We start from the raw sequence: 17,870 nt of genomic DNA, 5'->3' as shown, positions 1-17,870 counted from the left end.
GGTATTTGGTCAAATCGGGAGTTGTATGTCTCTACTTTCTTTTCATTTGCCTCGATTTTCTTTTCCCCCTATTCAATCTGTTAAGTGAGCTCCTCGAGAATTTTCATAATGGAGGAGTCAGTCCCTGATTCATTGGCGTTACCTTTCCGGCACAGGCTCGGTCCTGTGGACGACTTCTGGTTCGATCCTACTCGGTGTTCAGTGCTGATTTTATAGTTGTGCTATAGTGGCTTGTTGAGCCTGTAATATTTCGAATATCAATTGGAGGCTAACTGCACCATCTTATCCATCCTGCATACCTAGACCACCTGATCGAACTTCCCTGCATACGCTACCTTCAGGATCAATGCCGAAATTTGCATTTAGGGCGACATGTGAACTGATATCGACGAGATTTGCAATTGGTTCTCCCTCGAGGTCAGCCTGAGAAGCCTCGATCCCTGGAGTGGTTATATTGTCATTTTTCCCGTGAAATCCAAGGCCGTTGTCATCATGTGTAAGCGCTGCTTATGAGTTTGACATGTTTATCCTGAAAACAAAGATTCTTACGAAAATAAGTGTAAAGCAGTGTGTGTTATCGGAATCAGTATTAAGTAATCACTATTATCCTTGGCCCCACGGTTGGTGCCAAACTGTTTACCCTTAAAATTGGATAACAATTAAACTTATAATGTGGTTCTAAGGACATGTGATTTCACTTAATACCAATTGATAAATATGAAGATTACTAATAGAAATGAACTATATAGTAAAGCAAACTAGTGTTAGAATGGAACTCAGCCCTCGAATTTAGATACCCTCGAACTGGTTGATGTAAGAACAATCAAAATATAACAAGCTAATGAACAATAGTATAAACGAGACAGAGAATTATATTGCTTTTGATATCTGTAAACAATGTGTCCTACAAATGATTAGAAACCCCCTTTAAATAGTAGAGGAATTCCACTTATGGTATAGTTCTAGTTATAGAAGGAAATAACATGATTAGCTAATTAATCATTTCTGATTTGATCCGTTCCAAAATTTACGCCATGATCTTTGACCAGTCACGGATATCTCGCTTTTTTGTTATTGTGCTATCTTCGATCTTGCTAGATGTCTGTATCATTTGGCTTCGATCGCTACTAGCCTCGATCTCGACAGGTACCTCGATTCTGAACTAGGTACCTTATCCTCGTGATTTAGTCTGTTCCGTTACTAGGCCATCCTTTGATGCAACCTCCCGATCTCGGTCAAGTAGTAAAATCGGGTGGGCCCGATTTTAACCGTATACAACTATCACAAAAAAAGTCTTAGAGAATATGAAAATTTAGGCAAAACTTTAGATAAAGAATATTTTTTTAAATCTTATACCCAATTTATTAGGAATTCAATGCGATTACATATGCGAATCTAATAAGTTATACATAACCAAAATCAAGGAAAAAAAATTAATCATTTGTTTTTGAAAAATTTGAACACATACAATCTATCCATTTTAGGTTAGAGTTTTGTTAGTCGCAATGATAAGAAATTATTTGCTAATATCATAAATATGAATGCATAAAGGTCTAACTGAACAAAATTAAGCAATTTCATATTGTATTAGGGACCAACCAATATTAACTTTGTTTCAAAAAAGACTGCCAAAACTTCCATTCTCATCCTATTTCTCTTTCCTTCAAACTACTACTACTACTACTTCTTCTTCTTCTTCTTTCTTTCTTTCTTTCTTTCCTTTTATCAGATCTTCCCTTACTTAAGCAAAAAGAATATTCTCATTTTATCATTAATCTTTAATGTATATACTTTTCTGCAGATTTCATTGAGTAATTTATTCTTTGGTATATTTGACATGTGCTGGTCAACACATTATTGCCTTTGATTATGAATTTTTTTAATTTGGAATCATTGACCAGAAGTGTTGTCACGATCCGAAATTCCCACCTTCGGACCGTGATAACGCCTAACATTTCACTTGTTAGGCAAGCCAACGTTAGAATAATATTATTCATTTTAAAAATAATTTTTAAATTTATTAATAACAAAGAACAAATGCGGAAGTAAAGTCTTAAATGTAGTGAATAATCCATAAAAATAACGGTGTCTAAATACCATCCCAGAATTGGTGTCACAAGTGCACGAGCTTCTAAAATAATACAAATAAGGGCCTGAATAAAATAAAGTTGTCTGAAAATAAACACACTGCTAAAGTAAAGTAGACGGGGACTTCAGAACTGCAGACGCCGTGCAGTTATACCTCAAGTCTCCTCTGAGTAGCTGAAATTCAAGCAAGTCTATGGTACGCCGGTGGGACCAACTCCGAAATCTGCACAAGAAGTATAGAGTATAGTATCAGTACAACCGACCCCATGTACTGGTAAGTGTTGAGTCTAACCTCGACGAAGTAGTGACGAGACTAAGGCAGGTCACTTATATTAACCTGTACGCAATATTAGTAACAACAAAAAAATAATAAAAATAAATCAGGTAACTCATTTATAATAATTGAAGTCAACTCAGCAGTCATAACCAATTATCATTTTCATCAATTTCCGTTATAGCGTGCAAACCGCTTCCACAATATATTCATTTTCAGTCCTCTCATATAATTACTTTAATCAAGTATATATTGACTTTTAAATAAGTTTATTACGGCGTGCAATCCGATCCCCCAATATTGACTTTTAAATAAGTCTATTGCGGCGTGCAATCTGATCCCCTAATATTGACTTTTAAATAAATCTGTTGCGGCGTGCAATCAGATCCCCCAATATTGACTTTTTAATAAGTCTATTACGGCGTGAAATCTGATCCCCCAATATTAACTTTTTAAAAAGTCTGTTGCGGCGTGCAATTCTATCCCCCAATTTTGACTTTTTAATAAGTCTGTTGCGGCGTGCAACCCGATCCTCTAATATATTTATTTCAATTAATTTTATTGCGGCGTGCAACCCGCTCCTCCAATATATACATTTACCAATTCAATTCTATTGCGGCGTGCAACCCGCTCCTCCAATATATTCATTTACCAATTCTTATAGAAGAAATTTTCCCAATAAATGCAACAATTAATATAAAATTATAAGACAACAAGCATAAAGTAATTATGATTTAATTATGAAACAAACAATGACAAATAGCAAGTTATTATGGAAATCAGGGAGAAAATAGGCAGTTTAATATTTAATATGCTAACTGTCAAATAACGTTAAGACACATAATTCAAATAGCATGTAACAATTAATGCAGAAATTCAAGAATTAATATTTGACAAAGAATAGGAGAGAAACAATTATTATAACAATTAATTCATGATTTACAATAATTTATGATTTTTCAAGTAGGCAAACAATTAATTTGACGACGTATAGGCACGCGTCGCCTCGCCTATACGTCTTTCACATGCATTTCACATAACAAATAATTTAAGGTGTTACATGATACTTACCTCGCTTTGCAAATTTCAATAAATTATTCGACCACAACCTTTCCTTTTGAATTTGTCTCCAAAAGCGTCAAATCTATTCACAAACAATTCAATATACTCAATACGAATCATATGAATTAATTTCATATGAATTTAATAATTTTTTGGATAAAATCTAAAATTCATTTAAATATTCGACAGTGGGACCCATATATCAAATCCCACAAAAACTTGCAAAATCCGAACACCCGTTCCTCTACGAGTTCAACCATATAAAAATTATCCAATTCCGATGTCAAATGGACCTTCAAATCTTAAATTAAAGTCTTTGAAGATTTCTACCATTTTCACCCAATCTTCACCCATTTGAACTCAAAACTCTTCCCACAAACCTTATTGGTATAAGCATATATAAATAATATTCTTACACCCAAAAATCATACTCCTAATCAACCATCTTCTCCCCAAATCCGAAATTTAAAAACTAGAGTATGAAACCTTACCTCTTAGATGAAAAACTTGAGAGATTTATTGTTAGATTTCAATGTTTGAGCAAGATTTGATGAACAAAACACTTGAGCTTCTTTCTCTCTCTAGAACACTCTCACTTCTCTCTAAAATATCAATTTTTATCTTAAAAATGACTTAACTCCTCTCCCTACCCGATCTTGGGGGTATTAAATGAGCTCCTACGTGCGCGACCGCGCACCTGGGCAAGTGACCGTGCATCCGGCCACGCACCTGAGGCAGAAAGTCTCAAATATGCGCGGCCGCGCATCTGGCGCACATATGACACAGGTCTAGTAAAATGGCCATAACTTTCTGTATACATATCCAAATGACAAACGGTTTAAAGCGTTAGAAACCAGACTCGGAGATCTTTCATTTGATAGGCTGTATATCACATTACTATTTATATATATGTAGTTATTTGCATCAAAATTTGGTCTTCTGCGTACTCATTTGGAACTTTAATCTATTATGAAATTTTTCAACTTGGCTTAGACTTAGGACTTTCCTTAAAGCCCATATCACTTAAAATATGCCTCGTACACTTATTATCATATCCAATAGGTTTCCATCATGTTAATAGTCCTTGAATGAGAATTAGAGTCTGTCCCCAAACACATAACATAAGTTATCTCTTCATTCGCACATTTCAATTTTCTCGAATTTTACTAACTCCCAAAATTTCCAAATATTTCGCGAGAGTTTCCTTTGTAACTGGACCTATCTACCTGCTAGAGAATCCCAGAAACCATCCTAACAACACATACATAATCCAATCAATGTGACATAACATGAAAACAATACTAATAGTGGCCTCATAAGCAATATATTTCTAGAAAATGAACGCCATTAACATCAACTATTCAGATGATACGTAATTCATAGCAGGTAAGCTCCCAAAATCTTCATAAAATACAAAAATGAATGTTTAAATTAAAGATGACATTTTTGGGTCATCACATTCTCCACCTCTAAAACAAACGTTCGTCCTCGAACGAAGTTAGAAAACGTACTTGAGCTGGTGAATAAGTGTGGATATTTACTCTGCATGTCCGACTCGGACTCCTAAGTAGATGCCTCTACCGGCTGACCTCTCCATTACACTCGAACTAAAAGATAACTCTTAGACCTCAACTGCCGGACCTGCCGGGCTAGAATAGGTACCGGCTCCTCCTCATAAGTCAAATCCGTGTCCAACTGGACTGAGCTGAAATCTAACACATAGGACGGATCACCATGATATTTTCGGGGCATAGACACATGGAACATCGGATGAACCGCTAATAAACTAGTTGGTAATGCAAGCATGTAGGCTACTTCACCTACCTTTTCAAGAATTCAAAGGATCCAAGCTACCTAGGGCTCAACTTGCCCTTCTTTCCGAACCTCATTACACCTTTCATAGGTTAAACCCGGAGAAAGGGAGAAATATTCTTTCTCCAACCATGAATGCAATATCACGAACTTTACGGTCGGCATTACTCTTTTGCCTAGACTGAGTTGTGCGAAGTCGATCTTGAATAACCTTGACCTTATCCAAGGCATCCTATACCAAATTGGTACCCAATAACCGAGCCTCTCCCGGTTCAAACCAGCCAACTGGCAAACGGCATCGCCTTCCGTATAATGCCTCATATGGAGCCATATGAGTGCTCGACTCGTAGCTATTATTATAAGCAAAATTCCGCAAGTGGCAAGAACTGATCCCAAGAACCTCCAAATTCTATAACACAAGAGCGAAGCATATCTTCCAGAATCTGAATGGTGCGCTCTGACTGTTCGTCTGTCTGTGGATGAAATGTTGTACTCAACTCAACCCGTGTTCCTAACTCACGCTGTACAGCCCTCCAGAAGTGTGAGGTAAACTGCGTACCTCGATCTGAAATAATAGACACGGGCACACCGTGAAGGCGGACAATCTCACGAATGTAAATTTCAGCTAACCTTTCTAAAGAATAGGTAACTGCCACTGGAATGAAATGTGCTGACTTGGTCAACCTGTCCACAATGACCCAAACTGCGTCAAATTTTCTCTGAGTCTGTGGGAGTCTAACAACAAAATCCATAGTGATACGCTCCCATTTCCACTCAGGAATTTCTAACTTCTGAAGCAAACCACTAGGTATCTGATGCTCGTACTTAACTTGCTAACAATTCAAACACCGAGTTACATATGCAACTATATCCTTCTTAATTCTCCTCCACCAATAATGTTGCCGCAAATCTTGATACATTTTTGCGGTACCTGGATGAATAGAATACCTGGAACTGTGTGCCTCTTCAAGAATTAATTCACGAAGCCCGTCAACATTAGGCACACAAATACGACCCTGCATTCGCATAACTCCATCTTCCCCCACAACAACCTGTTTGGCATCACCGTGCCGCACCGTGTCCTTAAGGACAAGTAAATGAGGATCATCATACTGCCTCTCTCTTATGTGCTCATATAAAGAAGACCGAGCAACTGTGCAAGCTAGAACCCGACTGGGTTCTAAAGCATCTAACCTCACGAACTGATTAGCTGAAGTCTGAACATCTACAGCTACTGGCCTCTCACCAACCGAGATATATGCAAGACTGCCCATACTCACAGCCTTTTTACTCAAAGCATCGGCCACCACATTGGCCTTTCCGGGGTGATACTAAATGGTGATATCATAGTCTTTCAACAACTCCAATCATCTTCTCTTCCTCAAATTAAGATCTTTTTGTTTGAACAAATACTGAAGGCTACGATGATCAGTAAATACCTCACACGAGACACCGTAGAGAAAATGCCTCCAAATCTTTAGTGCATGAACAATGGCTGCCAATTCTAAGTCATGAACATGATAATTCTTCTCGTGAACTTTCAACTGCCACGATGCATATGCAATCACCCTGCCATCTTGCATTAATACTGCACCAAGACCAATGTGAGATGCGTCACAATATATCGTATATGATCCTGAACCTATGGGTAACACCAACACTAGCGCTGTAGTCAAAGCAGTCTTGAGCTTCTGAAAGATCAACTCACACTCGTCTGACCATCTGAATGGGACACCCTTTTGGGTCAGCCTGGTCAATGGGCTTGCTATAGATGAAAACCCTTCCACGAACCGACGATAATAACCTGCTAAACCGAGGAAACTCCGAATCTCTATAATTGAAGTAGGTCTAGGCCAATTCTGAACAGCCTCAATCTTCTTAGGATCCACCTTTATGCCTTCTGCCGATACAACATGCCCCAAAAAAGCAACCGAGTCGAACCAAAACTCACATTTTGAAAATTTGGCATATAACTAATTATTCTTCAAAATATGAAGCACACTCCGAAGATGTTGCTCATGCTCCTCTCGACTACTGGAGTAAATCAAGATATCATTAATGAATACAACCACAAAAGAATACAAATAGGGCTTGAACACCCGATTCATCAAATCCATAAATGCTGCTGGGGCATTTGTCAACCCAAATGACATTACTAGGAATTCGTAATGCCCATGCCGAGTCCGCAAAGCTATTTTAGGGACATCAGATGCCCTAATCTTCAACTGATGGTAACCAAATCTTAAATCAATTTTCGAAAATACCTTGGCATCCTGAAGCAGATCAAATAGGTCATCAATTCTTGGCAGCGAATATTTGTTATTAATAGTAGCTTTGTTCAATTGACGATAATCTATACACATCCGCATGGAGCCATCTTTCTTCTTTACAAATAGTACTGGTGCACCCCAGGGCGAGACACTGGGTCTAATGAATCCCTAATCAAGCAGGTCTTGTAACTCCTTATTCAATTCTTTCAACTCCAGCAGGGACATACGTTAGGGTGGAATAGAAATTGGCTGAGTGCCCGGATCCAAATCAATACAGAAGTCAATATCCCTGTCGGGTGGCCCACCCGAAAAATATGCAGGAAATACTTCTGGAAATTCACGAACAACTGATACTGAGTCCATAGAAGGAACATCCGCACTGGGATCACGAATATAAGCCAAATAGGCTAGACACCCTTTCTCTACCATACGCCGAGCTTTCATATAAGAAATAACCCTACAGGCAGAATGACTTGGAGTTCCTTTACACTATAACCGATGTAACCCCAACATGGCTAGGGTCACTGTCTTGGCATGACAATCCAATATAGCATGATAAGTAGACCGCCAATCCATAACCAATATGACATCACAATCTACCATATCAAGAAGTAGAAGATCCACACTAGTCTCAAGACTACCAATAGTAACCACACATGAACGATAGACATGACCTACTATAACGGAGTCTCCCACCGGTGTAGATACACACACAGAAGCACTCAGAGAATCATAAGGCACAACCAAATATGAAGCAAAATAGGAGGACACATAGGAATAAGTAGATCCTGGATCAAATAGAACTATAGCATCTCTATGGCAAACTGGAATAATACATATGATCATAGCATCAGATGACTCGGCCTCAGTCCTAACTGGAAAAGCATAAAATCGGGGCTGGTCCCCACCACTCTGAACTACGTCTCTGGGACGACCTCTAACTGGATGACCTCCACCTCTAATGGTCTGACCTCTACCTCTAATGGCCTGACCTCCACCTCTAATGGCCTGACCTCCACCTCTAGCTACCTGACCCCTACCTCTAGCTGGTTGAGCATGCGGTGTAGCAACCGGTATCTGTATGATGGCACGAGAATCCTGTCGAGATCTGTTACTCGCTAACCTAGGGAAATACCCCCTGATGTGATTAATGTTACCACACTCATAACACCCATCCTGATGCCGTGGCTGCTGAAGATGACCCCAAATGGGCCTGATAACCGCTGTAGTAACTCTGGAATGGTGGTGCACTAATAGGAGTTGAATGTGCACTGAATGATGACTGCCCATAGTAAGGCATAATAGGACTGTGACTACCTGAAGCACCGTGAGAGGCATGAAGTGCTGAATGAAACGGTCTGGGAGGATGACCCCTACCAAAATTACCCCTGCCTCCAGACGAGGCACCACTAAAACCACCGAACTGATGAGGCCTCTTATCAGAACTCTGCCATCTCTCTTGTGCAATAACCATCTCTATCCTCCTCGCGAAATTAGCAGCCGCTTGAAAGGAAATCTCACTTCCGGTTTCCTTGGCCATCTGAAGCCTGATAGGGTGAGTGAGTACCTTAATAAACCTCCTCACTCTCTCTCCCTCAGTAGGTAGTAAAATGAGAGAATTACGAGCCAAATCCACAAAACGGGACTCATACTGAGTAATAGTCATACTGTCCTGCTGTAGATGCACAAATTGCTTGCGGTATTCCTCTCTCAATGTGATATGAAGGAACTTCTCCAGAAATAGCTGAGAGAACTGCTCCCAAGTAAGTGCAGATGATCCAACTGGTCTAGCCAATGTATAATCTCTCCACCACCTCTTGACGGAACCCGTCATCTAAAATACAGCAAAATCAACCCCATTGGTCTCAACTATACCCATGTTACGCAGCAGCTCGTGGCAGCGTTCAAGATAATCCTGTGGGTCCTCAGAATGTGTACCAATGAAGTGAACTGGAAAGATCTTAGTAAACTTATCCAGTCTCAATAAAGCCTCAAAATACATGGCGGGCCTATCACCGGTCTATGCCACAACAACTGGCTGAACTACCCCGACTAGCGGGGCTGCTGGAGCCTGATTCTGGGGAGCTATCTACTCCGGAGCGGGAGTAGTGGGAGTTTGTGCATCTGTGAAACGGCTAGTGCCATTGGAAATGTACCATTCTGGGCCACTCCCTCCATAAGACTCACCAAATGGACTAGAGCGTCCTGAAGCACTGGAGTAGCTATGAATCCTTCCAGGACCTGAACTAGTCCAACTAGTACATCCTAAACTAGAACCTCCTCTTGAAGGTCCACCTGAGGTCCTACAACAGGTGCAGCTGCTCGAGCTCTGGACTGAGCTCTACCTCGGCCTCAGCCTCAGCCTCTAGCACGACTTCGGCCTTGACCTCTACCCCTGGCCATAGTTTCCACCATGGTTTCTGGTCCCTGTCCATCGGTAGAGGTATTACGTGTTCTCACCATCTACTAGAGAATAAGAGTAGAATGGTTCAATCATCGATAATAGAATAAATTCGCATGACAGAATAAGAAAGAAGTGATATTTTTCCTAAACTTCATAGCCTCTAAGAGATAAGTACAGACGTCTCCGTACTGATCCTTCAGACTCTACTAAGCTTGCTCGTGACTCGTGAGACCTATGTAACCTAAGTCTCTGATACCAACTGTCACGACCCAAAATTCCCACCTTCGGATCGTGATGACGCCTAACATTTCACTTGCTAGGCAAGCCAACGTTAGAATAATATTATCTATTTTTAAAACAATTTTTAAATTTATTAATAACAAAGAACAAATGCGGAAGTAAAGTCTGAAATATAGTGAATAATCCATAAAAATAACGGTGTCTAAATACCATCCCATAATTGGTATCACAAGTACACGAACTACTAGAATAATACAAATAAGAATAAAATAAAGCTGTCTGAAAATAAACACACAGCTAAAGTAAAGTAGACGGGGACTTCAGAACTGTGGACGCCGTGCAGTTATACCTCAAGTCTCCTCTGAGTAACTGAAATCCGAGCAAGTCTATGGTACGCCACTGGGACCAACTCCAAAATCTGCACAAGAAGTGCAGAGTGTAGTATCAGTACAACCGACCCCATATACTAGTAAGTGCTGAGCCTAACCTCGACGAAGTAGTGACGAGGCTAAGGAGGGTCACTTACATTAACCTGTACGCAATATTAGTAACAACAACAAATAATAGAAATAAATCAGGTAACTCATTTATAATAATTGAAGCCAACTCAGCAGTCATAACCAATTATCATTTTCATCAATTTCCGTTATAGCGTGCAAACCACTTCCACAATATATTCATTTTCAATCCTCTCATATAATTATTTTAATCAAGTATATATTGACTTTTAAATAAGTCTATTGCGGCGTGTAATCTGATTCCCCAATATTGACTTTTAAATAAGTTTATTACGACGTGCAATGTGATCCCCCAATATTGACTTTTAAATAAGTCTGTTGCGGCGTGCAATCAGATCCCCCAATATTGACTTTTTAATAATTCTGTTGCGGCGTGCAATCCGATCCCCCAATATTGACTTTTTAATAAGTCTGTTGCGGCGTGCAATCCGATCCCCTAATATTGACTTTTTAATAAGTCTGTTGCAGCGTGCAACCCGATCCTCCAATATATTTATTTCAATCAATTCTGTTGCGGCGTGCAACCCGCTCCTCTAATATATACATTTACCAATTCAATTTTGTTGCGGCGTGCAACCCGCTCCTCCAATATATTCATTTACCAATTCTTATAGGAGAAATTTCTCCAATAAATACAATAATTAATATAAAATTATAAGACAACAAGCATAAAATAATTATGATTTAATTATGAAACAAACAATGACAAATAGCAAATTATTGATAGCAAATTATGAAACAAACAATGACAAATAACAATTAAGACAATTAATTCAAATAACATGTAACAATTAATGCAGGAATTCAAGAATTAATATTTGACAAAGAATAGGAGAAAAATAATTATTATAACAATTAATTCATGAATTAAAATAATTTATGATTTTTCAAGTTGGCAAACAATTAATTTGATGACGTATAAATACTCGTCACCTCGCCTATACGTCGTTCACATGCATTTCACATAATAAAAAATTTAAGGGTTCTATTCCCTCAAGTCAAGGTTAACCACGACACTTACCTCGCTTTGCAAATTCCAATAAATTATTCGGCCACAACTTTTCCTTTTGAATTTGTCTCCAAAAGCGTCCAATCTATTCACAAACAATTCGATATACTCAATACGAATCATAGGAATTAATTCCATATGAATTGAATAATTTTCCGGATATAATCCAAAATTCATTTAAGTATTCGACAGTGGGACCCACGTCTCAAATCCCAGAAAAACTCGCGAAATCCGAACACCCGTTCCGCTACGAAATCAACCATACAAAAATTATCCAATTCCGATGTCAAATGGACCTTCAAATCTTAAATTAAAATCTTTGAAGATTTCTACCATTTTCAACCCAATCTTTACCCATTTGAACTCAAAAATCTTCCCACAAAACTTATTTGTATAAGCATATATAAATAATACTCTTACACCTAAGAATCATACTCCTAATCAACCATCTTCTCTCCAAATCCGAAATTGAAAAACTAGGGTATGAAACCTTACCTCTTAGATGAAGAACTTGAGAGATTTATTGTTGGATTTCAAGGTTTGAACAAGATTTGATGAACAAAATACTTGAGCTTCTTCCTCTCTCTAGAACACTCTCACTTCTCTCTAAAATATCAGTTTTTATCTCAAAAATGACTTAACCCCGCTCCCTACCCAGCCTTGAGGGTATTAAATGAGCTCCTACGTACGCGGCCGCGCACCTGAGGCAGAAAGTATCAAATATGCGCGGCGGCGCATCTGGGCGCGCATATGACACAAGTCTAGTAAAATGGCCATAACTTTCTGTATACATATCCAAATGACGAACGGTTTGAAGTGTTAGAAATTAGACTCGAAAAGCTTCCATTTGATAGGCTGTACATCACATAACTCTCTCTCTCTATATATGTAGTTATGTGCATCCAAAGTTTAGTCTTATGCGTACTCATTTGGAACTTTAGTCTATTATGATTTTTTTAACTTGGCTTAGACTTAGGACTTTTCTTGGAGCCCATATCACTTATAATATGCCTTGTACACTTATTATCATATCTAATAGGTGTCCATCATGTTAATAGTCCTCGAATGAGAAGTAGAGTTTGTCCCCAAACACATAACATAAATTATCTCTTCTTCCGCACATTTCAATTTTCCCGAATTTTACTAACTCCCAAAATTTCCAAAAATTTCGTTAGAATTTCCTTTGTAACTGGGCCTATTCACCTGCCAGAGATTCCCAGAAACCATCCTAACAATACATATATAATCCAATCAACGTAACATAACATGAAAATAATGCTAACAATGGCCTCATAAGCAATATATTTCTAGAAAATGAACGCCATTAACATCAACTATTCAGGTGATACGTACTCATAGCAGGTAATCTCCGAACATCTTCATAAAATACAGAACTTAATTCATATCCTCGGATTATTTTCATGGTAACAAAGACATAACTTAAATTACTTGAGTGTTCTGAAGATTGATCATCTTTCCTTCTTCATTTCATTTTCCTTTTTTGGTGTATTTGACCAATTTGAGTATTTTTAAAGGTTAATGGTGCAGAACTTAATTCATTTCCTCGGATTATTTTCACCATTTTCATTTCTGTCGTATTCTTGTCTACATTAAACTTCATTAAAAGGTTTTGCACCGGACTTCATCAAGTTTTGAAAACAATCTAATTCCAATAGGCAGTAAGGTCAATAATTTTAAGATAAGAACTCCATCGAACTAGACTTCTAAATGATTAATACTAAATTATTACCTTTAGTGACTCAAAAAAGATCTTTCCCACGACCTAAACTTTAAATTGCCATATTAAAGTTGGTATCGTAATACACATTATGTTTTTTAAGGCCAATACATATTATGGTTAGTATGCTTTAATTTGCCTTCTATATCATTTTGTTAATATTTTTGAATGGTCCAAAAATAAATGTGCAGACATCAATGTTTATTCGTGCTCTAACCCTGATTAGCCAGCCAGAATTACATCTTAATAAGCAAGAATTGTTTTATCATATATAGTTTATGTACACTATTTTCCAATTGGATTTAAATTAATAATAAATTGATAGTGCAGTACTCACGCTATTACTGCATAGTATTCGACTATATATCAGACTTTCAAATTTTTCTAGGTTATCATATTTTCTAAGTTGTTTGCTCCATCTGTATCGAAAAGATTGACACTATTTTAGCTACACAAATGCTCTAACTTGTTTAAGACATAAGTTTCAAAGCTTTATTATCACACAAATATTATGGCATATTTAAAATTTCAAAAGACTTACTCTCTTTATTAAACTTTGTGTCAAGTCAAACTAGAACAAACAAATTAAAACACGTTCTTGGTTGGTTACATTCCGTTTTTTGCTAATACTCTGTGAACATTTGTTTTTCTATTCATAGTGTTCTCTCTATTAGTTCTTGTGCTCTAAATTGTGGTTTATTTCTTTTGATTTCTTGTTTTTTCTTTTGGGCCTATTAGCATCGTTTAGGATATTTAGTTCCACCATCTTGCTGTTATTATACTTACTAGTACATTAGTTTTTCCCCGCTTCTGTGCCTTTATGTTTCGGACTGAATTCTCGGTATCTTAGTTGGGCTCTGCTTCTGTGGTAGTTCCTGCTTAGTGCGTCTTGTTTATAGTGGTTGTACTGTATGATGGTAGAGTAAGGTCATGTCCTCGAGGAGGGGCTCAAGGGGGTGGGAGGGTAGGGGTAAGGGTGGTAAGGGTGCTTCCAGGCTGAGAGTTGGGTCCTGGAACATAGGGATATTGACGGGAAAGTCTATAGAGTTAGCGTGGATTCTCCATAAAATGAAGATTAACATAGCTTGTGTCCAAGAGACTAGATGGGAGGGAGATAAGGCACGGGATGCAGATTGGCTTAAGCTATGGTACTCTGGACACAAGGGGGGTAGGAACGGGGTAGGTATTTTGGTTGACAGGGACCTCCGGGAGCTAGTAGTGGAGGTTAGGTGTGTGAGCGATATGTTGATGAGCATTAAGCTAGTTGTTCGGGTTTTTACTTTAAACATGATTAGTATGTGTGCACCCCAAGCGGTCTTGGATGATGAGCTCAAAAAGCACTTCTAGGAGGATTTGGAAGAGGTTGTGCGCGGTATCCCGCCCACCGAGAAAATTTTTATAGGAGGAGATTTCAATGACCATATTGGGGCGATGTTTGGGGGTTACGATGACGTACATGGAGGCTTTGGTTTTGGATTTAGGAATATATGAGGCACATTGCTGTTGGATTTTGCCAAGGAGTTTGATTTGGTGAGAGTTAACTCAAGTTTTTCGAATAAGGAGGAGCATTTGGTCACTTTTCAGAGTTCGACCGCCAAGACCTAGAATGATTGTCTACTCTTTCAGAAAATCTGATAAAGGTTTGTGTGCAGACTGTAAGGTCATTTCAAGTGAGAACATCATGACCCAGCATAGGCTCCTGGTCATGGATTTGGAGATCATGAGGAAGCAAAGTAAGAGGGTCGTGTATGGTCTACATAGGATCAAGTTGGAAGCATTGAATAAAGATAGAGCCCAGGAGTTGAGGGATAAGTTACTGGGCATGGGAGCATGGAGTAGCAATGGGGAGACGAGTAGTATGTGGACCGCGACTGCAAATTGCATTAGGGATGCTGCTAAAGAGGTATTGGGGGTCTCGAAGAGCCCCTCTGGTGGTCACAAAGGGGACTAGTGGTCGAGTACTGAGGTCGAAGGTAAAGTGGAAGCCAAGAAAGCGGCATATTTGAAGTTTTTAGAGAGCGTGGACGAGGAGGAGAAGAGGACGAATAGGGAGGAATATAAGTTGGCAAAGAGGAAAGAAAAGTTGGCAGTTACCGCGGCTAAGACTGCCACGTTTGAATGCTTTTGTGAAGAACTTGGAGGAAAAAGAGGAGATAAGAAATTATACAGGCTTGCCAAGGTGAGAGAAAGGAAGGCTCGTGACCTGGATCAAGTGAAGTGGATCAAGGACGAGGATGGTATAGTGTTGTTGGATGAGACCCTTATTCGACGGAGATATTAGACTTACTTCCATAAACTCTGGAATGCAGAGGGAGATAGGAATATTGTGCTGGGTGACTTAGAATACTCTAAGAGTCATCGGGAGTTTGGGTATTGCACGCGTATAAGAGCTGAAGAGGTAGAGGGGGCTATGCGTAAGATAAGCAGGGAAAGAAAAACCGGGCCAGACAAAATACCAATTGAGTTCTGGAAGTGCGTGGGTAGGGCGGGCTAGGAGTGACTCACTAAGTTATTTAATGTCACTTTTAGGACAAAGAGGATGCCCGAGGAATAGATAAGGAGTACGATGATCCCGATGTATAAGAACAAGTGTGATATATAAAATTGTAACAACTATCGGGGTATCAAGCTACTGATCCATACTATGAAGGTATGGGAGAGGGTGGCTGAGCTGAGGGTGAGGAAGATTGTGTCAATTTTAGAGAACCAATTCATATTTATGCTGGGTAGTTCGACTACAGAAGCTATTCACCTTGTTAGGAGGTTGCTAGAGCAGTACAGAGAGAGGAAAAAGGATTTACATATGGTGTTCATCGACTTAGAGAAGGCTTATGATAAAGTGCTGGTAGAGGTGTTGTGGAGATGTTTGGAGGCTAGAAGAGTTCCTGTTGCTTATATTAGGGCTATTAAGGACATGTACGATAGAGGAAAGACTCGGGTGAGGACAATGGGTGGGTGGGTGGGGGAGGGGGGATTCGGAACACTTCCCAGTTGTGATGGGGTTGCACCAAGGGTAAGCCCTCAGCCCGTTTCTATTTGCCCTGGCGATCGATACACTGACACGACATATTCAAGGGGAGGTGCCGTGGTGCATGTTATTTATAGATAATATTATATTGATTGATGAGACGCATGGTGGTGTCAACGAGAGGTTGCGGGTTGTCGGAAGACCCTGGAGTCTAAATGTTTCAAGTTGAGCAGGACAAAAATAGAATACTTGGAGTGCATGTTTAGTGGCGCGAATCGGGAAGTGGACGAAGATGTGAGGCTTAATTCACAAGTCATCCCCAGGAAAGAATGTCACATACCGTATTGGGGAGGGATGGATAAAATGAAGGCTTGCTTCTGGTGTTTTGTGTGATAAGAATGTGCCGCCAAAACTTAAAGGTAAGTTCTATAGAATGGTGGTCAGACCAACTATGCTATATGGGGCGGAGTGTTGGCCAGTCAAGAACTCCCATGTACAGAAGATGAAGGTGGCTGAAATGAGGATGTTGAAATGGATGTGCAGGCAAACCAGGTTAGATAGAATTAGAAGCAAAGTTATTCGAGGCAAGGTGGGCGTGGCTCCAGTGGAGGACAAGATGCGGGAGGCGAGACTTGAAAATGGTCTGAAATACTCCGAATCTCATCCGAGCCCCTCGGGACCCCGTCCGAACATATCAACAAGTCTCAAAACATAATGTGGACCTACTCGAAGCCTCAAATCACACATCGCACCTCAAATCAAGCTTAATAAACTTTTTTTAATTTTTAAATTCCAAACTTACGTTGAACACGTCTAAACAACTCGAAATCGCCTCAAATATTGCACACAAATTCTAGATGAGAAAACAAACCTATTCAAACTATCGGAACAATAATCCAAACCCGATAATATTGAAGTCAACTCCCGATCAAACCTATGAACTTTCCAAACCTTCAAATTGCCAACTTTCGCCAAATAGTGCTAAAACATTCTATAAACATCCAATTGCAAATCCTGGCATATACCCGAGTCCATAATCACCATCCGAACCTAACAGAACTATCCAAACTCCGATCCGAGGTCAAATACATAAAAGTCAAACTTGGTCAACTCTTTCAAGCTAAAGCTTCCTAGTTGAGAATCATTCTTCTAAATCAATACCGAACTACTCAAAAACCAAAACCGACGATATACGCAAATTATAATGCACCATATGAATTTTATTCATGACCTCAAGCCACCGAATTGAATGCAAATGCTCAAAACGACCGATCTTGTCGTTATACGTTTAGATGATGAAGTGACGACATGACTTTTGAAAGCTTACTGAAATATTCTCTAGGGTTTTCCAATTGCTTATGAGCAAAAACCAGATGCTCATCAACTTCTTTATCACCTCTATGACTACCTCTGTTAATCCTATTGCTGATGAAATCCATAAACACCAAATATATTCAAATGTCGATTTAGATTCGACTGTCGTTTTG

The 17,870-nt window shown here is 39.2% G+C and overlaps 1 protein-coding gene across 1 annotated transcript; it reads left to right on the top strand.

The window, feature by feature from the left end:
• Nucleotides 1-15,021: 15,021 nt before the first annotated feature.
• On the top strand, nt 15,022-15,696 carry LOC142175300 (uncharacterized). Its single transcript, XM_075241886.1, has 2 exons — nt 15,022-15,318; nt 15,424-15,696. The coding sequence occupies exons 1-2, from the start codon at nt 15,022-15,024 to the stop codon at nt 15,694-15,696; spliced, it is 570 nt and encodes a 189-aa protein (XP_075097987.1).
• Nucleotides 15,697-17,870: the final 2,174 nt, after the last annotated feature.

This window comes from Nicotiana tabacum, chromosome 21 (genome assembly GCF_000715075.1).
Source record: "Nicotiana tabacum cultivar K326 chromosome 21, ASM71507v2, whole genome shotgun sequence".
Classification (NCBI taxonomy): domain Eukaryota; kingdom Viridiplantae; phylum Streptophyta; class Magnoliopsida; order Solanales; family Solanaceae; genus Nicotiana; species Nicotiana tabacum.
The sequence above is the reverse complement of the archived record's forward strand: the minus strand, read 5'-3'. Positions and strand labels throughout refer to the sequence as shown.

Coding starts and splice junctions, on each gene's coding strand:
- LOC142175300 (XM_075241886.1), top strand. CDS start 15,022: ATGATTGTCTACTCTTTCAGAAAATCTGATAAAGGTTTGTGTGCAGAC. Junction 15,319..15,423: donor TTAGGGATGCTGCTAAAGAG/GTATTGGGGGTC, acceptor GCATATTTGAAG/TTTTTAGAGAGCGTGGACGA.